General features: G+C 40.6%; 2 protein-coding genes across 4 annotated transcripts in view; one reads left to right on the forward strand and one right to left on the reverse strand.

Annotated features, from left to right (window-relative positions):
• The window catches only part of TXLNG (taxilin gamma), a 44,874-nt gene extending 41,551 nt beyond the window's left edge, over positions 1–3,323 (forward strand). Inside the window, exon 10 of the mRNA XM_006041176.4 lies at positions 138–3,323. Coding sequence (XP_006041238.3) covers positions 138–428 — 291 coding nt within the window. The 3' untranslated portion in view covers positions 429–3,323. The remainder of the gene's footprint in view (positions 1–137) is intronic.
• A 1,246-nt stretch (positions 3,324–4,569) lies between these two features.
• Positions 4,570–26,274, reverse strand: RBBP7 (RB binding protein 7, chromatin remodeling factor). Of its 3 annotated transcripts, none has more exons than XM_006041175.3 (12): positions 25,918–26,274; positions 24,971–25,115; positions 20,128–20,273; positions 16,401–16,574; positions 15,157–15,272; positions 11,033–11,193; positions 10,164–10,290; positions 9,968–10,045; positions 9,061–9,137; positions 7,509–7,566; positions 5,718–5,828; positions 4,570–5,013 (listed from the first exon to the last, which is right to left on the reverse strand). In XM_006041175.3, the coding sequence occupies exons 1-12, from the start codon at positions 25,931–25,933 to the stop codon at positions 4,945–4,947; spliced, it is 1,278 nt and encodes a 425-aa protein (XP_006041237.1). In that variant the 5' UTR covers positions 25,934–26,274; the 3' UTR covers positions 4,570–4,944. The 3 variants fall into 3 exon arrangements, with proteins under 3 accessions (XP_006041237.1, XP_006041236.1, XP_006041235.1); XM_006041174.3 differs by lacking the exon at positions 25,918–26,274 and adding an exon at positions 25,390–25,678 and having other exon boundaries at positions 16,401–16,547; XM_006041173.3 differs by lacking the exon at positions 25,918–26,274 and adding an exon at positions 25,390–25,667.
• Positions 26,275–26,761: the final 487 nt, after the last annotated feature.

Consider the following 26,761-nt stretch of genomic DNA (forward strand, 5'->3'; position numbering starts at 1 on the left):
TGTTAGGAAGTGTTTGAAGAAATTGAACATGTTCAGGTGACCCAACAAGTGGCTCAAAAGATTTAATTTGTTGTATCCAGTAATGTAATTCATATTCAGTTAGGTTAAATAAACCCTGCCTTTTCTCCTCTTTATAGAAAACTGTCCGAGATAAAGAGTACAAGGCCTTTCAAATAAAACTGGAACGGCTGGAGAAGCTGTGCCGGGCTCTGCAGACAGAGAGGAACGAGCTCAACGAGAAGGTGGAGGTGCTGAAGGAGCAGGTGTCCGGGAGGGCGGCAGGTGGAGGCCCAGTGCCACCCGAGGCCCAGCCCTGCGCCACCTCGGCTCCTCCCGAGGAGTCCGGTGCCACCTGGCAGAGTGCCGCCCGGGTTATCCCTGAGGCCGGGTCCCTGGGAGCCGGGCCCGGCATCGAGTCAGTTGACTGAGACCAAGTATGATCACTGTATTGAGAGCTCTATTTTGTGTATAACTTCCTCTGTTAGTAGTAACTTGGTTTTGTGGTGAAAATTTTCTTACTTTTTCTACCATATCTGTATTTTCTTAGAACTACTGGACTTAAGTGGTACAGGAGGCTGCTTGGCAGGTTTGAATAGTTTTACTCTACGTTTTCCTCAGCCATGTTGCACATCTGCCTCGTTCCCCTTCATCAGAATGCATGTGCTCATTGCCTTTTTCCCTCTCCCTTGCTCCTTGCACAGAATTTTGTCTGAATTAAAATTTCATTCACCAGGGCTGACCATTACAAGGGAACTTTGTTCTGATAATGGTTCCTTCTTTTTTTCTTCTTTTTTTGGCTGTGCTTTGTGGCCTGTGGGATCTTAGTTCCCCAACCAGGGATTGAACTCGTACCCTCGGCAATGAAGGCACCGTGTCCTAACCACTGGACCGCCAGTGAACTCCCGGATAATGGTTCCTTGATGTGAAAACAATATTCATTTAAATATCTACCCCCCCCCCAAGAATATAACTCAAAAAAAAAAAAGGAAAATCAAGATGATTCAGTTCAGTTCAGTTGCTCAGTCACGTCCGACTCTTTGCAACCCCATGGAGTATGTAGCACGCAAAGCCTCCCTGTCCATCTAAATGCCAATAAAACTGAAGCCTTGGGTCAGAAACAAGCACAGCATATTTGATTCAAATTAGCTTTTTGATATATCACTTGACAAATTAAGATGTCCGCAAGCCTAGAATTTCTGTTTTGGCAGAATATTGTACATAGAGGTATAATTTAAACAAAGTAGTATATATAGGCAAATTATTGGAGAAACAGGCTTACTGTTTATGTGACTAAAAAGTAGTCCCATCACCGTTTTCAGGTTAGAAGCGCCTGGCTGGACCACCTGAAAGCCTACAGGGTGGGGAGCCTGGTGGTTTGCTTTTCAGTTGGGATTTTGGGTGCACATCCTCCACTTCCCATGGAGAATTGCCACTGACAGTCCTTTGTCAGTTTAAGACAATGAGGGTAAAACCATTGTGTAGCTTTTCTTAAGCAGAAGTCCCTCCACTACTTTCTGGCTACTTGAAAGTTGGTGCCCAACTATTCTGAGTCCAACTAGCACAGTTCTCCAGGGTTTTTAAAAGGGAATTTTAATTATGAACATGCTAGCTGAAACTGATTTTATTTCATGTATAAAACAGACTGGAACCAGCGTTTTTAATTTAAAGGAAATGTGGCAGAGAGCTAAGTAGCCAGGATCTATTTATTACTTACGCTTTCAGTCTGTTTCTCACCCTTTTCTTAGTTTTTATTCTTTTTTATGGAAAAACAAAACAGTATTATCAAGGTGTCTACACTTGGAATGGGGGACTTCGGAAATGCAGCACATCACTTTTGGATTTGCTCTTTCATAACTTTCCTTTGTTCTTCACAATGTCAAATGTGGTCGAGTTTATACACATCATTAACCAGGCTGCACTGACAAGATTTGACTTTGTCCCTGGTATAATTTGCATTGAAATACTTTATGAAATAAAAAGGTTCTACTAGAACTGATGTTAGCACATTCCACTGAGCAAAAACTATCAAACTGACACTTCTTGAATTGCTTACTGGACTGAACAAACTCTTCTGTCCAGTTAGAAGGGTTTTTCTCTTTGTTAAAGTTTTATTTGTCCTGTCACATTCGTGGTCTAAACTGGGTTGAAAGAATTGAAAATTGTTGGCAACAGCGCCTGGAGTGGAGGATTACGTCTAAGCTTCCACCATTGGTCGTGTTAATCAAAGGGCCAGACAGTGGAGGAAAAGAAACCCACTGTTATCTAATTACTGTCAAAATGAGTCGGAAGCAAAAACAAACATAGCCTTTTATAAATACCACCTTTGGCTACTAAATGAAATACTGGACTCATTTCCCTGAGAGGAAATGGAGGTATATATCAGAACTATACTCTACTGTAAAATTAGTACTAATGGTCCCATTTCACAAGCGCTCTGCTGGATGTACAGCTCTTACTGTCTTAAGCCATTTGTGTAGCCACCACGTTTCTTTGTGGTGCTTGTCCTGTGTGGAAGAGTGTAAAGCTCGGACCTGTTGCATATTTTCAAGGGCTTTATAAAGCGACGTGATTAACAGTACTTGGCCTGCTGCTTTTGGCTTGCTATGTATTTTTAGCTAGATGCTCTCATGGTGTTTAAAGGACATGGATTCTGTCTGGGTGCATTTGGTATCCTTTCAGAATCTTTCCTCTCATTACCCTGTGAATAAATATGAATGGGACCCTCTGAGGAGGACACGCTCCTAGGGCAATCACCTCGCCAGCCCAGCATTGTGGCTTTGTAGCACGCTCCATTTCTACCACATTCTAGAACACAGATGCTAAGGCTGGCCCAGGAAAGATCAAATGTCAAATTTGCTTCAACTGCATTTGTTGCACCATCGTGGAGTCTTGATGTGTATTATTTATAGTGGCAGGAGACTCCAAGGAATAGAGAAAACTTGGGTCTTGGATAATGGACCATTTCATCCTCAGACTTGTAGGAGTACATTTCTTGGTCTCGAGACCAGTATTTTTTAGTTATGTATGCAACTGCCTTTATTACACCTGGTTATCAATTCAATTCTCAGGTGTTGCAGAAAAATCTACCTCTTTCAGACTGTAGATGGAAATAACTGTGAAAAAATGATGCAGATATCTTCTAGTTTGTGCTAAACACACTGCTTTATTTTTACAGCCCACGTCTTTCATGAGGATACGAATTGTTTAAGAGGCAGTCTTGTTTTGCTTTTCAAAGACATTTTGTAGAGATTTTTCACTAATGTGAATCTGATTTTATCTACTCAATTCTGTATAGATTAAGTAAATATGTATGATAAATTTAACAGCTTCTGTGTATTTTGTTGCCTGTGTGACCTTAATGTCTATCAAATCCAAAGACAGTTGTAGATACTGTCCTTGTGCCTTAAAAGGTAGTTTCATTATTGTATGACTTAAGAAAAAAGGGCTGGTACACTCAGCCCCACTCTGGCTGGGGACAGAAAACAAGTTTTCTGTAGCCAGACATGTTAGGACTTTTTTTTTAACCTCTAAAACAGAGGACTAGGAAAATTCTGCACTGTAGCTGTCGTCAAAGCTTTAAAAATCCAGGACTATGGATTTCTTCAGTTTGGCCAACTCTTAGCACATTCCAAGGTGTTACTTATCTGACTAGCAGAGTGTGTATGTACACAGAGGCACATAGGAAAGACCTTAGTTGATGGTGAGCAAAAGTATTTAACCACACACACACAAAAATGAAAGTAAGTATTTAAGCACAATCATAAGGAGTTGGCAAGCTTTTTCTGTAAGTCAAAAGTAGGTTAGGATTAGTGTGCTGCTTTTTTCCCAAACAACCTTTAAAAATCAATGTAGAGAATTCCCTGGCAGTTCAGTGGTTAAGACTCAGCACTTTCACTGCCTGGGGCCCAGATTTAATCCCTGGTTGAGAAACTAGGACCCTGCATGCCTTGTTCAGTTCAGTCGCTCAGTCATGTCTGACTCTTCACAACCCCATGAATCGCAGCACTCCAGGCCTCCCTGTCCATCACAAACTCCCAGAGTTCACTCAGACTCACGTTCATTGAGTCAGTGATGCCATCCAACCATCTCATCCTCTGTTGTCCCCTTCTCCTGCCCCCAGTCCCTCCCAGGGATTTTGCCTTGTGGTATGGCAAAAAAAATTGTTTTTAAATTTTAATAAAATAAAAATCAATGTAAAGACTATTCCTAGCTAGCAGGCCTTACAGAAGAGGTTGAGGGCTAAGCTGCAGGCTGGTTTGTTCCCTCTGCTGACCTGCCACACAAGCAAACAAGCTTGTATTTTTGTTTAAAGCCACCCAAGTTAAGGCCCAAATGGCATATGGGTCAAATGACATGTAAGTTAGGTAGTTCTAGGTTCACCAATCAACCACCAAACACCTAACTTCTCACCATGTTTGTATTAGGATACAGTGTACCCTGGAAAGAAAATTCAGTAAGTTCTCGGCGTGTAGTGTATACCCAGTAGCTGCCTCATAAAAAAGGGACATTCATCCATACGCATCACCCCCCCCCCCCCGCAAACCGAGGGTCTAAAATAATAAAACAAAGTTTATTTTAAAACTTTATTTCTGCAAAGCCAAACAAGAAGTGTTGGAGGGAGAAAGTGTAAAAGTTATTCTTGCATATTTGGGAACAGCAAGCACTTAGAGAAGAAAACAAGGACTTATAGTTAATCAAAGGCAGTACCCTGCTTACTTGTATTTTAAAACAAAGCTGATAATCTTTCTTAAGCAACATTCTTCCCTAAAAGCTACAATATGATACAGTACGCAATAGCTCACTTGAAAGTGCTAGGATCAGAAGGTAAAGAACGCCATATGCCACCCACTTCAACTGCCTACTATACAATGCTGTTTTTGCGCTTGATAAGTCAAGCATTCGTGTAGCATTACATTCAAGAGAAACGTTTCTCGTACTTTGGGTTTAAGATCCTTGCCCCTCCAGTTCCGGTGTTGTGACATCTGATTCTTCATCATTGTAAATATTTTCAGCCTGGAGATAATAACCAAATAAAATCAGAGGTAAAACTCCCTAAAAATTTTACAAGACTGTCTAAAAACAGCATTTAATAGTTCTATCCAGATTTTAGGTGTCACTGGCCAGTGTGATTTAATGTTGGAAATTAAATGTGGAAACACTTAAGAGTAAACTTCATAGTTTACTTTTTGTGTTTTACTCTCCGACTTTAATAAATTTCACGAGGAAAAGGCAGGCCGGCGTTCTCAAAAATTATTTGCCAGGGTATAATTTCACACATATATCTAGCTGACCATGCACTACTTATTTAAGTTGTCCAAAAAAGGCATTTTCCTAAAGCGTTTCAGGCATTTAGATGGAGCAATAGATAGCCCTGAAGCTTATGAAAGGGCTGGTAAACCATGTCTCAGAAATGTCAAGTGTGCATCTCAGGATCTCAGTGTGAATACACTGCATGACAGCAGACGCTGGACATGGAGCAATGATGCCGAGAGCCCAGTTGATGAAGAGTCATAATCATGAAAACTGGAGCTGGTGCAATGTCCACATGTGCACACTCAACTAAAGACTTGTTAAAATGCAGAAAGGTCTTTTAAGACTTTCCTTCTATAAATATTTGATGTAGTATGCACTGATATACTTTGAAATATTTCTATTATATCATTAGTAAAAATCTCTTCAAGATAGTCACTGAAGAAAAATAAAACACTTTAGCTCACCATTTGCCATATCTGCATGATGTTATCCTCAGACACTGAGCAAATGACCCAAGGCTCATTTGGGTTCCAACTAAAATCTGATATCTTGGCAGTGTGTCCTCCATGAATAAACTGTTAATAAGAACAAAAAAGTGTTGGTTTCATATCTTATGTTAGAAGCTAGTTTTTACAGCATCAGTCTAGAAACGGGTTGCTGAACTGCAGTCTGGAGGGAGGGTGGTCATCTAGCCCTCCACCACTCTTTGCCCATTTCCAAACCCTCCAGAAAGGTGACAGTACAACAAATGGTTGGATAACCTTCACCTAGATGCCCCAAATACTGTTAACATACCACTGGCTGAGCCACCAAAAAGTGCAGATAGCATACCTTACCCCTAAATATTCATTCAGCCTACATCACCTGAAATGACCTTTTCCTTCATGACCACAGTGCTGTTTCCATACCTAATACAATCAACACTCAAATTCTGCCTTATTAGCAGATATATAGTTAGGTAAAAATACTCAAGGTAATACATTTCCAGGATGTCAAGTTATCTTTCCTGAAACTGGAACACCTGGAGACTCCTGGTTCTTCTGTGGCCCCCTGAAGGATTCCCTTCTCCCCCTTAGTAAAGGAAAGGCATACCTCTCAGCCATCCTTCAATCTCTCCCAAGACACACTGCCCCAAGGCTGGGGGGAAAAAAATTTCCAGGACTCCACAAAGTCCCCATTAGGGCTAAACCGAGGTATTTGCTAAAAAATGCGGAAGGGAGCAATCTTACTTCCTGCACAGGGCCTTATATATCTTAGAATTAAGATTCAGAAGAAACAATTCTTGGGACTTCCTGGCAGTCCAGTGGTTAAGCCTCCTGGCTTCACTGCAGGGGCACAGGTTCAATCCCTGGTTGGGGAACTAATATCCCACATGCTGCACAGCAATGCCAAAAAATAAAATTTTTTTAAAAATTAAAAAAATTCTTATAAGGACAATCAATATGAATGTCCCTTGATTTCAGACTCTCAAGAAACAGAAAGCAAAATCCTAGTGAATTTTCTCAAGGACCACAAAATTGTTAAGAGAGGTTAAATACAAAGTTATACACTGTCCTCTCCCTGTGATATATATATATATATAAAAAGACTCAGTCACAAGAGACCACATACTGTGTGATTCCTCTCATATGAAATGTCTAGTACAGGCAAATCTAGAGAGACGGAAAGTAGGTTAGTGGTAGCCAGGGGCTCACAAAAGAAGACTGAGAGGTGATGGTTAAAGGTACAGTTTCTTTCGGAGGTGACAAAAATGTTCTAAAATTGACTTGTGATGGTTGTACAACTCTATGAATATACTAAAAATCACTGAAGTGTTTAGATAGTGAACTGTATGGTCTGTAAATTTTATCTCAATAAAACAGTTACCAGGGACTTCACTGGCAGTCAAGTGGTTAAGACTCTGTGCTCCCAATGCAGGGGGCACGGGTTTCATCCCTGGTCGGGGAATGTCAAAAACCCCCCCAAAACAAGAACAAACCAGTATTACCAAAATTTAAAAAACTATTATTACCAAAGTAAAAATAGTTGGTAACGACACTTTAACTAAAAAAAGACTTAAAATTTATGAAGCCCTGCATCACAAAACAAGGTTTTTCAGACTAAATCACAATAACCTCCAAGACTTCCAATTTGAAATCATCCTCAAGAGACAGAATCTGAACGTCCTGACTCCTTTTTCAAATACATGAAACAATGACAAATAGTCCAGTCTGCGTATGACACTTCATCTTGCATAAGAAAAAGTCAATATATACCAGGAGTTCTGGAGGCCCATCTTCTGCATCTTCTGCTGATTGTTCTTCTCCAATTTTGCTATTGAGAAAAAACATAATGCCTTCAGTATTCAAATTCTTCTAGCAACAAAGTTTGCAAAGCCAGCATCAGCCCAGAAATCCCATCCTAAAGCAATGTACTTCTGTACTGTTATCAGTTAGAGTTTTTGTATTAATTATTTGGTGGGAGGGCAGGGTGTTTACTTTCTGGAAATGGTAATAACAGCTGTTCATAAGTGACACTGCAGAATAGAAATTATTGTTAATAAAACATTAATTTAGAATTCATTCAATATCTTAACTGAGGTGTTTACTGAATTAGGATTAAAAGGTGAAAAGTATATAAAATATTCACAGAAGAACTGATGCCCAATCCCTACACTTCACTCTTAAACCCTTTTTCATCCCAGGAGTGAAATACAACTACACACCAATACTGCAGATCTGCTAAAGGTAGGACAACAAAACAACTTTAAATATGGAATGTATAAGCCAAGGACAGGTTAAGTTTTAATTTTTTCTTATCTTAATTTCAATGAAAAAAACAAACACAACCCCCCAGAACTTCAATTTGTAGAATTTGCTAGCAGTTCTGACAGTGAAATCACTCAAGTTACACACCATTATCATCCTCGATACCTATTCCACAGGTGGACTTTGCTAGTTTGTTTTCAAGTAAAAAAGAATATTCTCAGATGTCTGTTTTAAAGATTCTTCACATTTTCAAGCATCTATCATGACTAGGGTTTCTTCCGTAAGAACACAGAACATTAGCAGTTTAGCAGTTTTACTGTTCCATACACTGAAAAGTGGGTATACTGTCTTTGTAATTAAGGCCGCCTTGTCTAAAAACTTAGTCCACTTCAAAGCAATACAGGTAGGAAAGCAGTTATTTTGGGAAATGTTATGATTTAGATTCCAGATAAGAACACCTCTACGGAGAGATACATAATACAGCAACATTATTAATGGCTCTAAAAGCTCAAAAAAAGCAGAGTCTGAAATTCTTAGAATAGAAACCCTGCAGTCAAGAACTTTAAAAACTGGGAGAAACTGTTTCCATAATGAAGCCCCAGAAGAACAAAAAGCTCTGATGGCATTGGCTGTGCTTATCCTGTTCTCATCCTCAGCAGTTACACAACCCACAGGAAGAGCTCATACCTGTGGGGAAAAAACAACTGAAAAAGATTAGTCCTGCAGATGGATGTTGAACACAAACAGCTGATGTCTTTACCCCTTTCTATAGCTAGTTTTTTCAATACCATTGTTTGGATGTTAAAATACACATGCACCCCTAACCCTGACTTCAGTCCTAATTACAAAGAAAATCAAAACGCACATTTGTATCAGTTTTTTTCACATTCCATTTGCTGATTCACTTCTATTTTATGGAACACTCTTTAGGAAGGTACTGAAGATTAATTTTAGACTTATTAAACTGGGGTTAGCACATTGCTCTTCTAGTCTATGAATTATTACATAATCTGCTATATTAGCATATTTATGCAATTTCTGTCACCAGATCCTGAGTTACCTTAAATCCCACACATTCAGGCGGCGATCAGTACCACTTGAAGCCAGAATGGTTTCGTTATGTGGAGACCAGTGGACCTAGCAATACATATTTGAAAATATAAAGAATCATCCATTACTGGGTTTGTGGCTATTGTTCTAATCCTAGATATTTTCCCATTTCATCTTCTGTACCCTTTGCTTGGCCTACAAGCCTTCACTCTCTTTGTGCTGTCCCTTCAGGTGCTCTTAAATGCCACATCTCTTCAGCCTACCCCTGGGAGGGTCATACTCCTCAAGGGTAACTCCTGCTAGGGCTCCCAGTAAACTTAGCCCCCAAACCATCCCAGAAGCTTTTAACATTTCCAATGAAGTGTACCTTAGCCTATGCACATCTCTATTTTAAACTATATACAAGATATTTCATTAAAAAATTAATTTACTTATTTTTGGCTGTACTGCTCAGCTTCTGAGATCTCAGTTCCATGACCAGGGATTGAACCCAGGCCACAGCAATGCCAGTGCTGAGTCCTAACCACTAGACTACCAGGAAACTACCTCCACTTTTTAAACTGGTCCTATTTTGCAAATTGTTCCTTTACTTCTGAACTAACAATATCTAGAAAACTCCAAGTTATTTCTCACTAGTTTACTTAAACAGTAGGCAAGGAGCTTAAAAAAAAAAAAAAAAACAAAAAAAAAAACCAGGGAATTCCCTGGTGGTCCAATGGTTAGCACTCTAGGCTTTCACTGCCAGGGTTCAATCCCTGGTTGGTGAACTAAGATCCCACAAGCCACATGGCATAGCCAAAAACAAAACAAAAAACCCAATGTCCCAAGTCCACTATGTAAAAGAAAAAAATTTATAAACTTCCCTCTAGTAAAAAGTTACTAAAATCTGACAGAGACACCAGAAAACTGTCACATACCTGGAAAATTTCATCTTTATGAGATTCAAAGGTATGGAGTTTCAATTTTAAATTACGCAGATCCCATAAAGCTACAGTCTGAAGAAAAATAAAATGAAAAGGAATTTGTTTCTGCACTTTATGTAAGAATTTTAAAATATTGTAGTAACAAAGACAACTAGGTTTGTAAACACCAAAAATGCAAAAACTTAGAAACCTTATCCGCAGAGCCAGTTGCGAGAATGAACTCGCTGTAGGGATTGAAGGACAGGCAATTGACCTCGGCAGTGTGCGCATCAACCAGGTGGCTCGGCTTGGAGGTGGTATTGGACCTGGTGTCCCATCTAAAACACAAAGGTACAAGGCACACAGCACAAGAGCAGGCCACTCAACCCTGCCCCGCCTCTCTCCCCCACACTTGTGCCCACATCAGCGTCACGCCATGCCACTGTTCTCTCGCTAACTTGCCTCTTCAGGGACACTAACCATGCAGAGTTGGCAACCTGGACTTCCAACCACTAGGTGATATGCTCTAAACCTGCGCAGAACAAACTAGGGCTCTCTCTGCTTTCTTGTTCATTATGTTCCTGTCTGGATTACCAACTATTTCAAGCATGCACAAAATACTAGAGACTACTGTTTGGTATCTATAACCTAGCCTAGTCAAATTCAGTATTTTGCTTTGTTTGCCTCAGATGCTAGTTTATGAGATAAAAAGCATTCCAGGTGCTTGAATGCAGCCCTGTAGCCATGCCTTGACGCACAATCACTCTCCTCCCTCAACTTCAATGCAAGTCACCCTGATCCCCGATTTTGATACATACCACTGCCCCAAGCATGTTTCTTCATGTGCACGTACCTGTTTTTTTCTTTTTCTAAATAAAAAGTTGTGTTCAATCATACAGCACAGTAACTTTTACGTAAAAAGGCCATACCTATTTATAGCTTATCATGTCAATTATACCTCACTAAAGCTGTTTCTTTTTCTTTTTTTGAAGCCCAAGACACAATTTAAAAGCCACCACAATCACTGATGGTCATTCAGGACACCCATATAACAAAACCCCACTCAATTTTCCACCTTACATCATAAGTTTCTGATCATCAGCAACAGATCCAAACAAGGACTCATGCAGCAGGTGCCAGGCCACATCCTCTACAACAGCCGAGTGGCCGGTAAAAATTGCTTTAGCATCCACAATTTTGCCTTCCTTTGGTCCTGCATTAATATCCCACAGACAGACAGTCTGAAGAAGGAACAAAACAAGAGTTAGTTATGAGAGACTGAATTTAAATGTTAACACCTTATTTAAAACTCTTTTATTAAAAACAAAGCTACTTACTATATGAAAGTTATTTTTAAAAAAGTGAAGTTTCATAAACAGAAAAGTGTACAGGTGTAGCTTCCACAATCTGAGATGCAGAGGGGAAGGAAAATACAGTGTAATGGGGATGGGAGGATAGCATGGTGGCAGGCAAGAAACATCCTGGTTAGAGTTTCTACCTACATACATTCAATCAAGTATCTAAAATTCACCTAGATTACACAACACAGAGAGCCTGGGGTTCAATATCCACCAAACTGAAATGCATATCTTAAAACTTCATGCTGGGCTGGGAAACTGGGAATTAAAACTAAAACATGCCTCTTAAATAAAAGTAAAAGCTTTTGGACAACTGTCACTTCACAGCAGAAACCACTACATACATCAGCAAGTGCAACAGGTGAACAACCTAGAAACCCCTACAAGGCTACTGAAGAGACCACAGGGCCTGCCCAGACCTCAAAGGTTACAGATCCGCAGGCTTTGAGAGTCTGAGTCTTTTCTTAACATCTCGTCATAAAAATAGCTGAGAAAAGTCTGAAGTTTCTATGAAAAAATATTGCAAACTATAGGGCAGTGATTGTCATCTCAATGGAGTATGAGGTAATTCCATTAAGGTATATTCAAATTAATTCCACTGACACTAGTATCAGCTTCCTCTCTTCATCAATCATTTTATTATCTGAAAGGGTTTCTGTTACACAATACATGTGGCCCTTAGTCTCTGTTGATACTTACACACTTGGACGCAATTTACATGCACGGAAAAGGTGGAATGTGTCAAACTATTGCCATTACCTGCTCCTCACCTCAGAAAGATCCTGGGAAAATTACCAAGATGCCTCGCCTATGTGGAGCCCTTAGGAAACGTCAGCTATTAATTATGACTAGCAACTCCCAGCCTGTTGTCCTCAAAAAGTACTAGTAATTAAGTTCTTGAGTATAACCCATCCTCCCTGTGTGGGAGACTATCCTATGTCCACTCTGAGGGAAACAGAAGAAGGCTTTCTTTCAGAGAATCTGTTCTGATGATGGGTTAGAGGGGCATGGGAGTGTTACATCCACTTTCCACGGATGGCAAGAGTGATATCCTCACTGGCCTAATTTGGGTCAACAACCTGGCCTCTCCTCTTTTCCAGGCCATTTTCTTGCCATCACAGTGATTCTGTGAGCTACCCTACCCAATGCCCTTACAATTAATTCCTTTTCTGTTTAAATCAGTCAGCACCCTCTTTGCAGCCACCAAGGAAAATACAGGGTTGGCCAAAAAGTTCATTCAGGTTTTTTCATTATATGGTGTGGAAAAACCTGAACAAACTTTTTGCCCAACCCAGTATTTATGGAAGTTCTTCAGAAAAGTAAAAATAGAACTACCACATGATACAATCCCACTTTGACATTTATACAAAGAAAACACAAACACTAATTTGAAAAGATATATGCACCATGTTCATGGTGGCATTCTTTACAGTACCCATGACATGAAAACAACCTAAGTGTCCATCAGTGCATGAATGGATGAAGATGTGCTATATGTGTGCAATGGAATACTACTCAGCCATAAAAAGAGGAAATCTTGTCATCTATGACAGCATGAAATTTGAGGGCATCATGCGAAGTGAAATAAGTTAGGGAAAGACAAATACCATATGATCTCGCTTATATATGGAAACTTAAAAACAACAGGAACAAAAAAACAAGCTCATAGATACAAAGAACAGACTGGTGGTTGCCAGGAGTAGAGGGCAGAAGAAACAGGTAAAGAGGGTATACACTTACTGTTAAAAAATAAACTAGATGTTTTTTAAAGATCACTCAGAACATCCACCTGAAGATTATCTTTAAAAATAAAAACTAAAAGTCGTGAAAATTTTAAATTTACCAAAAAAAAAAAGAAAAAGGAAAAAAAAAACCCAGGCACCCAAAGTTGGTTTTTGTTGCCTATAACTAAACAATTTTGACTGGGCCAATTACCTACTTCAGTGTTTCAAAAAGCTTAATAGAAATTGCCATTAACAGACATATACATGAGAATATACTAACAAGAAGGCAAGGGAACCTATTTTCACATGGCTGACATAAAATGCAAACTGTGGCCAAGTTACATGAACTTTCAAAAGCTCCAGAAGTCTACTTTTGGCTTGTGCTTGGAATCATACCAAATACTATGCTTGCAGTATGGGAACCATGAAAGAAAATATGGGGCTGTTAGTGGCAAGAATGTTACAAACATTGGTCTGTAATAAATTAACATGATCACTTTGCATCTGTGTGGTACTTTTTCATTATTAAAACACTTTAAAGGATGCCAAGGCAACTCCATAGGGAAAGATTAGCTGGAAAACCTGGATATCCACACACAGAAAATGAAGCTGGACCCCTACCTCACACCATATCAACATGGACCAAAGACCTAAATATAAGAGCTAAAACTGTGGAATTCTTAGAAAAAACGTAGGTGTAAATCTTTGTGATGCTGAATTATGTAATGGCTTCTTAGATATGATATCAAAAGCCAAAATGATGAAAAATACATAAACTGAACTTTTGTTTCAGAGGAAATCATCAAAAAAGTGAAAAGACAACCTAAAGAATGGAGAAAAATTTTTTAAATCACATATCTGATAAAGGACTCATATCTAGAATATATTTTAAAACAAACTCTTAAAATTCAACCATAAAAAATTTAAAAATGGACAAAGGATTTCAATACAAGTTTTTCCAAAGATGATACAGAAATGGCCACAAGCACATGAAAAGATGCTCAACATCATTAGTACATATAAGTCAAAATCACAATGAAATACCACTTTAAACCCACTGCTGCTGCTACTGCTGCTAAGTCACTTCAGTCGTGTCCGACTCTGTGTGACCCCATAGATGGCAGCCCACCAGGCTCCCCCGTCCCTGGGATTCTCCAGGCAAGAACAGAATGGTTATAATAATGACAGACCATAACAACTGTTGGTGAGGACATGGAGAAACTGGAACATGGGTACATTGGTGGTAGGGATGTGAAGTAGTACAGCTGCTTTGGAAAACAGTTTAGTAGTTCTTTTAATAGCTAAACTTAAAGTTACCATATGACCCAGTAATTACACTCCTAGGTGACTACCCAAGAGAAATGAAAACATTTATCTACACAAAAACCTGTACAAAAATGTTCACAGTAGCAATACTCAAAGTAGCCCGAACTGGAAACAACCCAATGTCTACCAATTGATAAATGAATTGTGGTATATCTATATAATGGAGTAATGTTCAGCCATAAAGAAATCAAGTATTGACATATGCTCACATGGATGAACCTTGAAAACATCATGCTAAGTAAAAGCAGTCGGACAGAAAAAGTTGCATACTAAATAATTCCATTTATATGAAATATCAAGAAAAAACAAATCTACAGAGATAGAAAGTAAACTAGTGGTTGCCGGGAGAAGGAAGGAGTGAGTAGACTGCTTAATGAATATGGAGTTACTTTTTGTGACATCTAATGAAAATGGTTTTTAATTAGTGTTGATGGTGTCACAACTTTGTGAATAAAGTAAAACTCAGAGAATTGTACACTTAAAAAAACTGTAAAAAACAAAAAAAAACCTAAAATGTATTAATCAGGCCTTACAAATGCTTTAAAGAGTCTCCATTACAGAGGTCCACTTTTAAATGGAACACCTTTTGCCCACTTTTCCTCCATTCTATGGCTGCTTCAAAAGAGATTTGTGGAATTCTAAGACTCCAAAAGGGCAGTGTGATAACCAATGTTCTAAAACCTGTGGAAATGTTATCACAACAATCAGTATTATCTTAGAAAACCTTTCATCTATTAGTCTCCTTCAGTCTTTAACTCTTAGTACATGAGTAGATTAGGAAGAACAGGTTTCTCACATGGTCATCAGATGCACTTAGGAGATGTCCACTCAAATTGGAATTCCAAGAAAGGCCATAGCCTTCCTTTTGGTGGCCTCTTAGCCTAAGGTCAGGATTACACTCTCCACTTGGGTCTAAAGAAAAAAGAAAGAAAAAGAAATAACATTGATTACTAAGTGATTATCTGTTTATCAGAACTGCTAAGAGCAAATTCTCACTCCTGAATAAGTCTTAACATTTATTATAATGCCTACAAAAGCACTGCACACAAACAAGGATTTGGTCTGACCCACAGCCACCCTGAAAAGCTGTTCTCTGTGCTACATTTCAAATACTCTATGTAAACCAATAAAATGACTGGTTCCTTTGCAAAACCTAGTACTACATTCTAACACAAAACACTGAAAACTGTACCAGCCCACAAATTTACATGGTGACAATCCAAGTCAATTTTTAAAACAATTTTTTGAAGAAAGCAGCAGGTCTGGATGTTCAGTCCTTGCATGTCTCCAGAGTAGCCTACAACCATGACTGACCTCGTCACCCCTGGGAATGTGACCCTCACAAAATTCTTCATGTCACTGTCTGATGTAGCTGTGTACGCCCAGAGCAGTGCGGCATGCTGTGGCAGCTTGTTGAGACTTGCAGGATTGTTGAGCAAGATTCATGAAGCATCTGACTTCACTGCTGGGGTCCGGAGTTTCCCTTACCATGGCTGGTCACAGAGCAGGATATACCTATGTGACCAGACTGCCATAAAAACCCCAGACACTGAGACTCAAATGGGCTTCGGAGTTTCCCTTACCATGGCTGGTCACAGAGCAGGATATACCTATGTGACCAGACTGCCATAAAAACCCCAGACACTGAGACTCAAATGGGCTTCCCTCGACAGACATTTCTACCCCTGTGGTGTGTGGCCCCAGTGGAAAAGGACTCACAAGTCTACGCCTGACCTCTCTGGACTCTGTCTGATGTGTATCTTTCTCCTCTTGTTTTTGCTCTGTATCCTTTGTAATAACAAACTTTAGCCAGTTTTTTCCTCCTTTTTTGCTCTATATCCTTTGCTGTAATAAATCTTAGCCAGGAATATAACCTGCTGTGAGGTCCTGCATTAAATCACTGAAATTGAGCATGGTTTTTGGATCCCTGAAACCATTTCTAAACCTCTAAAAGTTGGAGTATACTAGTCTGTATGACATCAAAGCAATTATTTCGAATCAAGAAGGATCAAGCAGTGGTCTGACTTTATTAATGCATACCTGGTTTAGCAGGGTGCTTCGTATAGTCAAAAACCAGCACATCAGAAGATGGTGTTTTTGTAGCAATGATGTGAGGATTCTGCGGCATGTAACGAGCACGATTTACTTCTCCTTCATGGTTAATTTTAATTTCACATTCAATTTTTCCTGTTACAGAACCAAAGCCACCAAATTCTAATGTGAGAAGAAAGAAATAAACACATATACTTACGATTAAAATTCATAAGTCACTTAATCAACCTGAGATTTTAATCTGATGGAATATAACACAAATTGGTAAGAGAGCAAGAGTGAGACCAAGCAAGCACAGAAAAATATAGGTTCATTTGCCCCTTAGAATTAATTTATTCAAGTCCATCTGAATTGGAAAATACTGATACCTATTCTTGCAAGTTAATTCAGTTCCATTTTGGACTTAAAACAATTAAAAATAGGCTTCTTTCAGTTGTGAAGATGATGTAATTATTCATGAAAATTCAAATAACCAGGCAACTAACACACCTCAGCCTTTTAGTTCAAACACAACTCATTTGGAAGTGCTGAAATTAGAATCGTATTTTAGGTTTCTTTAAGATAGGTTCATCCTCAGGAGCATGAACACTCCTTGAGTCTAACGTCAAAAACATCCTCGTATCAGAAACCCATGCTGACTAACCTCCACCCAACACCAAGACACAGACACGCACAAGTCAGTTCAACCAGAATCCTTGAACACATCTGCTCAATCCAGTTGAGCACATTGGTTCAACTGCTGGTGGAGTGCCAAAACTAAAATGAGTGGGCTAACCTTTCTATCTGGTGTGGGAATATGACTGTATGTTAAATACTTATTAAAAAGACCTCAGCAAAGTGACAAAGCCACACAAAAAAGTATGATAACTTCGGAGAAGCAGTAAGATGATAGCAGAAAGAATATAAGTAGAGAACATCTAAGCAAATAGCAAACAAGAATATTTTCTTTCCTGTGCTCATAGATAAAAACTCCAATTAGTTGCTGACACATTAAAAGCTTGGAGGCTTGACATTATAACTGTTATTTCTTCCTGACCTGTCACTTCTTCTTTGCACATTGCTTTTTCTCTCACTCTGTATCTCAGGTCAAGTAACACTAACTCAAATGTTTAACGGAGCCAGGGAGGTAACAAGTAAAATAGACTAGCTGGGGCCTGGTGAAATCACACTGAAATCCATAAGCCTTTTCTCAGTTTCAGCCACATCTTGCTATGTGGGAATGCATAATCAACACTGGCTCCCAAGGCTTAATTAGCCATTCTTGGAAATTCTCTGGCAGTCCAGTGGTTAGCAGTTGGTGCTTTCACTGGGGGAGCCCAGGTTGGATCCATGGTTGGGGAACTAAGGTCCTACAAGTCACTCAGGCAAATTAAAAAAAAAAAAGAAAATTAGCCATTCTTCCTCTCTATGACAAACACCATTGCTTATTATTTCTGGGGCTGAAAATCATATCCCATTTCACACAACTCCTCTCACACAACCATATGCAATCACCCATTTCCCTCTGTGCACTTTCCCTTCCCATCGTGTCAATGAAAGAAAATGCCTCGGTCTTTCTAAGAACACCCCCTCCTGATCCACCACTTGCTACCTCTTGAGACCCTGCTCCAAAGCTGTCGCTTTTTCTGTGTTTTCAACCTCCCACCACCGTGGGACACTCTCTCTCTCTCACTCTTCTGCTACAAAGATTCTTAAGCTTCCCAATTCCTTTAGTGAAAACAAACTCAACAGGTTTCCTTTAATAAGAACTGGGCTTTCAGGTAAGATTTACTGTGTACAGAGCTTTCTTAAAACTCAAAAGGAAAAGTCTGAAAAAACCACTATCTTAATAATAATAGTATCCATTAAAAATACTGTAACTAAAAAAAAACAAAACCATAACTAAAATTTTAAAAAGCTTGATGTCAAGTAAATATTGCAGTCACTTGTTAGAATATAATTCACTGGACAAGTGACTAATAACTAAATATCTCCATATTATTATGCAGAGACTAATTCTTAAGCTGAAAGCCCAATTAACTACATACTTTAGGCTTTCCTTGTGGCTCAGTTGGTAAAGAATCCTCCTGCAATGCAGGAGACCTGGGTTTGATCCCTGGGTTGGGAAGATCCCCTGGAGAAGGGAAAGGCTACCCACTCCAGTATTCTGGTCTGGAGAATTCCATGGACTATATAGTCCATGTGGTGGCAAAGAGTCAGACACGACTGAGCGACTTTCACTCACTTAGGACTAAAAGCCATTAAAAATTTTCTGATTACAACAATATTTACAGAAATAATGCATAAGGTTGTAGGGTAATGGACTATGAATTGCGAAAGTGGTAAACTGAGTAAATAATTTTGGAAAACTTTTATATTATTTTAGGTTGAGAATGAATACACCACACAACTCAGCAATTCCATTCCACTAGATAAATTCTCCCACAAGTACGAGAAGACTTGGCAAGGATATTCACTGAAGCACTGCTCCAAGAACAAAATATCCACAGAGATATAACCCAACTGCCCCTTGACAGAAGAATAAATGGGGGTTTAAGTATAATGGAATACTACACAGCAGTAAAAGAATGAACTAGACATATTTACATGGTACACACACAGAGAGAACTGAATGAAAAAAGCAAACTGTACAGCATTATGTGTGAATAATAAAAATAGTTGAAAATGGCACACTAATTTCAGGACAGTGATGAATTCTGGAAAGGAAAGCAGAGAGGAATGGAGCAGGGTTGGCAAGATTTTAGCTATAAAGCAGTATTTTATTTTTTAAAAAGTACTGGACAATGTTAAGATCTATACAACCACGTGGGGTTGTGGGGAAGCACTAATCCAACAGGTCTGCTTGCTTAGTCCTCGCCACTCTGATGGAAACTGGGACCATGACTGACCCCTGATCAACTCCTGGGAACATGGACCTCAGAATGTTCTCTATGTCACTGATGGGTTGATTTTGTGGTGTATACCCGAAGCAATGGACCATGCTGTACCAGTTTGTCAGGGTGGCTTTGTACAAATATCAAGATCGACGATACACACCTGAGTTCATTACTGGGGTCTCAAGATTCAGTTGCCACGGCTGCCAGTATAATTTGCCTATACAACCAACCCCCAAGACAGACAGAGACCCTGACCCTCAAATGGGTTTCCCTGAGCAGAGATAGCCCACATGTCTCCCTGTTATTTGTTGCCAGAAACCAAGTACATCCTGTGTGGCCCTGGATGAGATTTGTGCTGGACCTCCCTAGACTCCCTGATGTATGTATCTTTTCCCTGCTGCTTTTGTTCATTTCTCATTGTAACAAACTTTAGCCTTGAGTATAATTTGATGAGTCTTTTGAGTCCTCCTAGCAAAATCATCAACTTGGGTGGTTGTGGGAATGCCAAACAGGGGAATTATGTTTGGTTTGGGGGAAGGGAGTCAACAACTTTCATAAAAAAGCTATTAACCATTTGGTGTAAATGCCTGACTTTTTTTTCTATGCACACACCAACACATATTCTTACTATTACCAAAACTGTTACTATAATCATACATATCAGTTACTCAATTTATCTTGGACATCTTTCCGTACCAGTGCAGAGAGATTTATCTCATTGTGTGAAGGTAAAATTTCAGAGTTGAGGTTCAACTACCCAAAAGATATTGGTATAAAGTTAATGTATAATTAGAGGCTCACTCCTCAGACACCAATGCTGGAATATATGGATTACTTACCACCCTTTTCACTGTCACAGTGGGAAGCATCAAACTGCGCATCATCATTCGGAATATGGACTCGAGCAACCACGAGATGATTCTGCTCATCAGATGTGTGAGTCCCCAGCACTAGCCAATGAAGGGCATAATCCTTTCCTTCCGGTCTGTTTAGGAAAGAAAATAAGTCATACTAATCTTATAAGGGGCTTCCCTGGTGGCTCACATGGTAAAGAATCTGCCTGCAAAGCAGGAGACCCAGATTTGATCCCTGGGTCAAGAAGACCCCCTGGAGAGGGAATGGCTACCCTCTCCAGTATTCTTGCCTGGAGAATTCCATGGACAGAGGAGCCTGGCTACAGTCCAAGGGGTCACAGAGTCACAAAGAGTCGGACATGACTGAGCGACTAAAACTTCGACTCCCCCCCCAACCACAATCCTATAAGAAATCAGTTGCTAACAAACTGTCTATCACCAACTCCTGTATTCATAAATCATGACTTCTCACCTTAAAAAAAAAACCTTCAATTTTAATACACTAGGTATTTCTGGTTTCCCAGTAACAGGTAAAAAGGCAGAATGGACAAAATAAAGTGCTGAGTCAAGAAAAACTGGGTTTAAGCCCTGGCTCAAACTAAAATTAGTTATATGTGATTCCTTAAATGACAACTTCCCCGTGGGTCTCAATTTCTTCACCTAAAAAACAGGTTATGAGTAAAAATGACATGATGTGAAAACCCCTTATTTATATTTATGGTGCTTAATGTTTATAAAACAGGCATTCCCATTTTTGCAGGGGAAGGGTCTTCTTTGTTACCCTATTCTATGGTAACTCCTTGTGGCTAAAGAAACCACTGATGCCTCTTGGCACTTAATCCAAGTGATGACTTTGCATCTGTATCTATTAACAATGCATTCCCATTTGTATTATTCAGAACAACTTTCACCTGTGTCCCATGGTTCCACATCAGTAAGGCAGGCTGAGAAGGAAGGCTCTGAGCCCCAACATTAAAAAAAAAAAACAAACCTAGACTATCTGTTTCTAAATTCCAGCTGTACAAAGGATTCATTGGTTTAGAATAAAGGTTTGTGAATTACTTCCAGGCATATAATTTAGTAATAACTAAAAAATACAAGATTAAATTTTACCAAGATTGGGCTTAGGGTATGAAAGAGCAGTAAATACACAAAAACTCCAAGAACAGAATAAGGCAGCCATGGCTAAGCAATAGGAGTTCATTTGAAAAAGGACATGGGAACTTCCCTAGTGGTCTAATGGCTAAGACTGTACACTCTCAATGCAGGAGGCCCAAATTCCACCCCTGGTCAGGGAATCAGATCCCACATGCCACAACTAAAGATCCCACAGACTGCAATGAAGATCAAAGATCCTGCAAGATCTGGCACAGTCAAATAAATAATAAATAAATAAAATATTTTTAAAAATAAAAAAAGTGAATCTTCTATTTAAAAAATTAAGACATGGGTCTGAGTTGATGTGTGTTCAGTGGCCAAGAATACGATGTGGTTATCAAAAAATGTAATTACTTTCATCTTACATGAACTTATATAGGGTAGGAAGAGGCAATACACATGGGCATTCATTTACTAATTTGTAACTGGAAAAACCACACTTAGAAAATTAGGCTCTAGGCAATGCATTTTAGAAGGATTTAGGCAAAAATGAAAGTTTTACAGGGAATAGTGGCTTGAAGTGAAAGGGAACTTAAACATATCTCATGAGAACCATTTGAAAAGAAATAGGAATACTTGAGAGAAAGGAGGCACCACAAAGCAATATTAGGGCTGACATAAAAGGAAGAAAAGTGACTTGTTTTTTATGGCGTTAAGTAGAAAATTCTAAGACCTACAGGTAAAGTTACGGTCAAACACGTCAGTTCATCATATGACCTTTTTAAGGAGTAGAATTACAACATGGACTGGAGGGTCTGAAAAGCTCCTTTTGACACCAAAATTCAGTTATTCCAGTTTCCTCTGACTCCATTATCGTATAAGGATTTTTCTTTTTATTACAAATTCCTTCATCTTCATCATCGAAAAACAAGCCTACTTTTCTGAGCCCATCAATATCTCACTGCTTTCTTCGAATACTGAATGTACCTAAGGCTGCAGAAGCACTCATTATAAAAGACCTTGTCCATTTTCAGTGCCAGAATTCTTTGACCACTTAAGACTCCACTGCTGAGAAATTCACCTGACAATCACAGATTATCATCACAAGGTTATTCTTGGTAGTAATGCCTGAAATAGCCAAAGACTGAAAACAAATATCCATCAATAAGGAACTGGTGACATAAGTTACAGTGGTATATCCATAAAGGAATTCTACCGAGCCCTTAAAACAAAAGAGCATATATCTAAGCATGCTTATAGGAAAAAAGTCTCCAATATAAACTACTTTAAAAAATCAAGTGAACAGAGACTTCCCTGGTGGTTCAGTGGTTAGAAAACTCCAAGCTTCCACTGCAGGGCTAGTTCGATCTCTGGTTGGGGAACTAAGATCCAAAGTCAAGTCAACAACTTCCTAACAGAAAAAGAGGACGGAGGGACATAGCATGTACTTCTTCATGCTGGCAGAATGGATAAGAAATCACAAATGACTGTTTCTGCTCTGGGTAAGGCAACCAGGAGAACAGAGGATGTGGAAGGGGAACTTAGTTTTCACTCTATGCAGCTTTGTATCATGTGAATTTGAATGCATACATAGATTTTTAGGTAGAGCCTAAGTCTCAATATGTTTAAGAAATTATTCAATAAGACATATGAAGTAATGATCTACTGGTTTTGAAAAACAGTTTCTTAGAGATACCTAAATAAAAATTTAAAGAGCCAAATCAATTATTTGGATGATCACCTAACTGAATTTAAGGGCAACAGCTCAGAAAGTGCAAGTAATCCTTTGGAAGCATGTTGTATGTATACAGAAGACCAGCCAGATGAGGTTGAGTAGGGCCTACCTCTCAAAGAACCAGGCTGTAAGAGTGTCCAACATTTCTACTGTCCTACATAGTGACAAAACACAATCACAGTCCCTTCATAGTCCAAACAGAAACCTGCAAAGCACCACTCAGCCGTCTTCCACACACAAGAATGCAGGCTGGCTGGCATTTTCTTGCACTCCCAGAGCCACTGCCCATCCCACAACCAGATCCCACTTCTTTGTATGCAAAGAACCCCATGGAATATATAATGTATTTTCTGTTAAGTTCCTAAGTGTTAATATAAAAGTAGTATCTGGGCTGAGAACACACAGATCTATTCTCTTTAAAATCTTTTACACAAAAAACATAATAGGTAATGTGAAATCTTTAAAAAGATTTCAGTAAGCAGCTTTCATTGAAATACAAATGGAAACAGAGCTATTCCACCCTAACAACTTATTTCTGAATAGGAAAGGGTGGGAGAATTACCATCAGTCACCACTTACTGTGTACTCATTCTGTGCCAGCATTTTAACATGTGTGATCTTATTTATTTCCTTACATGAAGGCTGTGAGAACTCTCAGCATCTCCATTTACAGACCAGACTATTTCAGGATAGAGACTGATCATTTTGTCCTAATTCACAAAGCTAAGAAGCAAGGGGCAGGATTCAAATTCAGATCTCTAACCTTAAAGCCTGGGCTCTTTTCTACTGTCAAAGATCAAAAAGATTCAAGAAAATGTAAATTAAGTTGTTTAAGTTTTAAATCTGCTTAATAGGAAGACACAGTCAAATGCCCATACTGCACTACATCAGAACCTCAATACCCTTAAGCATTTGATGGTCAAAGCTGTAAATGTCAACGCTTAGAAGTCTCCATTATTTAGTTCTTGGCTCCTCTTTCCACATCTGTATATTTACATTGAGATTTTTGAAAAGTCCACTGAAGTCCCTAACCGTATAGAAGTCAATGTTCACATATGGAAAATCTGGCCATTATATGAGTTTTATATGAAAGTAATTTACTCTTATTTTTAAAAGTTGTTGCAAAACTTCTTTAGAGTTTAATAAATCCTCATTAAATAACATACACACAACAATCAAATTTAATACGTTTTTAAAGTACATGGCCAGGTTCTTACTAGGAAAGTGCAAGTGTATGAGAACCATAACCTAGTGCAGAGATTGCCTCAACTCTGGGGCCACCTGGTTTGCATTCCAAAGCCCGCTCCACCACTTAACAGCTGTGTGATCTGGGGCATGTTACTTAACATCTCAGCCCATTTCCACATCGATTAAAAAGAAGAGGATAATAAAAAATAATTATTGTACTGTTGTATTAAACCAAATAGGACATAAAACTCTTTAGATGTGCTCAACAAATGTCAGCAATTATTACCAGAGAAATTTTACAAAGAGATGAAGACCAACAACAACCTCAAAGTGTATCCCATACTACACCACCTTTTCGTTGAACTGCTGCGAAATTATTTTCTCCTTTGCCAATTAAAACGTATTCGTCTTGTGGGCTGGTTACAAGGAGGTATTCATTTTGCAAAAATTCATCAAGTCATACACTTATGATTCGTGCACTTTTCCCACGGAGTTTTAAAGAAATCCATTAGTCTGGGGTCCAAAGAAAACCCAGCGTCTATATTTAAGTTCAAGAAATGTCAAATATATCTGGTGCATCCTACAAATATCCTTAATCTCAGAACAGATTCTCTGCCCCCTTTTAATTCCACATTTATACGTCAGAAACCACCCTATAAACCAGTTTTGAAAATAAAAATCACCTGCCACATCACCCAAAGGCTTACTCGATTACTTGCTTATGTTCTATGTATAAAACGCGAAAAACTAGGAGATTCAGGTTAACAGCAAAATTTATGCAAAATAAGAGTTGACAAAAACCCTTACTTAGTCACTTCAGGAAGCCACTGAACGGTAAGACTCGGCCACTGAAGAGCATGGGTCATAACCAGGTCATACAGAAACGGTGTATTCTTCTTCCAGATTTTATATTCTTCATTGATGACACGCTCCTCCACAGTATCTTCAAACACTGAAATTTGGACAAAGCCCACACGATTAAGTGTCTGAAAGGGATCGAAATCTATACTGGAGGTCACCTCGAGACGGCCACACCTAATCTCCTCTTTCTCTTAACCACTAAATTGGACACGACCAACTCACTGGTCTTCCATAACGCGAGGAGAATATTAACACCAGGAAGCTTATTTTTTTGCAGTTTGAAATCAATACCGCCTGCGTATACAATATTGGGCAATTAATTACATAGACATCGCAATTGTTTTGCCGGTTACAGCTGTTCGCACCTGTTCCAAGATGACGACCCGTATGTAAAGGGGCTCCTCGACCCACCCGGCGAGACGAATCCACGTGTAGCAGAAACGCATCGGCCCGCTCCCCCCATCCCCCACCAGAAGAGGCCTCAGCTCCCACGAAACCCGAGCCGGCAGCCATAAGTCGGCGGTTTCCAGAATCCCCCGGACAAGGGCCGCGACCCCGAGGCGGTCGACGCGCGCGCGTGGAAGGTGGTGCTCGCTTTCCGGCGACGGAGACCGCCTCCGCCCGGGTGCAGAGCAAGCACCGCCGCCAGAGGGGGGTGACGGCGGGGGGTAGCGGGAAGGGGGCCCAACCGCGGCCCCGCGCCTGGCTCCGGAAGTGCTCGGAACCCTTCGCGCCGCGGCCCCGTCCCGCGTAGGCCCCTCGAGGCGCGCGCCCTGCCTCGCGCCCGGCCCCGCCCCCTGCTCCTCACGCCAATTCGCGCCTTTCGCCGGCGCGTGCCGCGGCCTCGCACGCTCACCGCCCCCCGCCGCGCGCCGCCCCGCGGGGCCTCTTACTCTCTTTACTCGCCATCTTGCGTCGGGTCGTTCGCCCCTCGCCGCCGCCTCGGACTCCCCCTGCTAGCCAAGAGCAGCCCAACCACAAGCGCTCCTGCCTTTCCCAGGCGCGTCACACACTTCTAGCTCTCGAAGCCTGAGCTCCGTTTTACAGCCTGGGAGCTCCCCAGACGCTGCGTCCTTCTCTGCTGCCTCCTCCCCGCTTGCGGGTACCGAGGTCTGAGGCGCTCTTCTCTCTCTCTCCAAACTTGGAACGAGACTTTTCAACCCGCGCCTCCCAGCCCGCCCAGGCAGCTGAGCGCAGGCGCATCCGCCCTGGGAAAAGTGAGAGGCGGTGGCTTGGGCGGGCCTCGGAGCCAACGGCTTCGTCTTTTTGACCAATGACTGGCGGCAGGCAGGTTTAACGCGGCGTTCGGAGGCGGGCTTTTGAGGGTGGGCCGGGCGTTCCGCGGCAGGAAGTTGGCGAGGCGCAGGCGCGAGGGCTCGCCTGGCGCTCCCAGGGCAGGCCGCGGGGGCGGATGGGGGCGCGAGGGGGTGGGGCGAAAGGAGGCGCGGCGTGCAAGCTGCGTGGGGGCTGCGAGCCCCGGGGCGGCGAGCCCTGGGGCCGCGGGACGTGGCTGCTTGCTGCGGCTTTGGCGGTGGGGGTGGGGGGCTGGGGGGCTGGGAGGCTGCTGCCGCTTAGCCAAGCAAAATCTCAGCGCTAGAGAGGAAAATGGTTTCTAGTCTCGAGAGACTACTGTGCCCTCAAAGTCTCCCTGACAGTAACGGACATGCATAAGTCTGTGCACTCTGAAAGTTCTCCCTCCAACTGACTGGCCTTTTCTGGGGCCTGGTCGAGCCGAGG

Source organism: Bubalus bubalis, chromosome X (genome assembly GCF_019923935.1).
Source record: "Bubalus bubalis isolate 160015118507 breed Murrah chromosome X, NDDB_SH_1, whole genome shotgun sequence".
Classification (NCBI taxonomy): domain Eukaryota; kingdom Metazoa; phylum Chordata; class Mammalia; order Artiodactyla; family Bovidae; genus Bubalus; species Bubalus bubalis.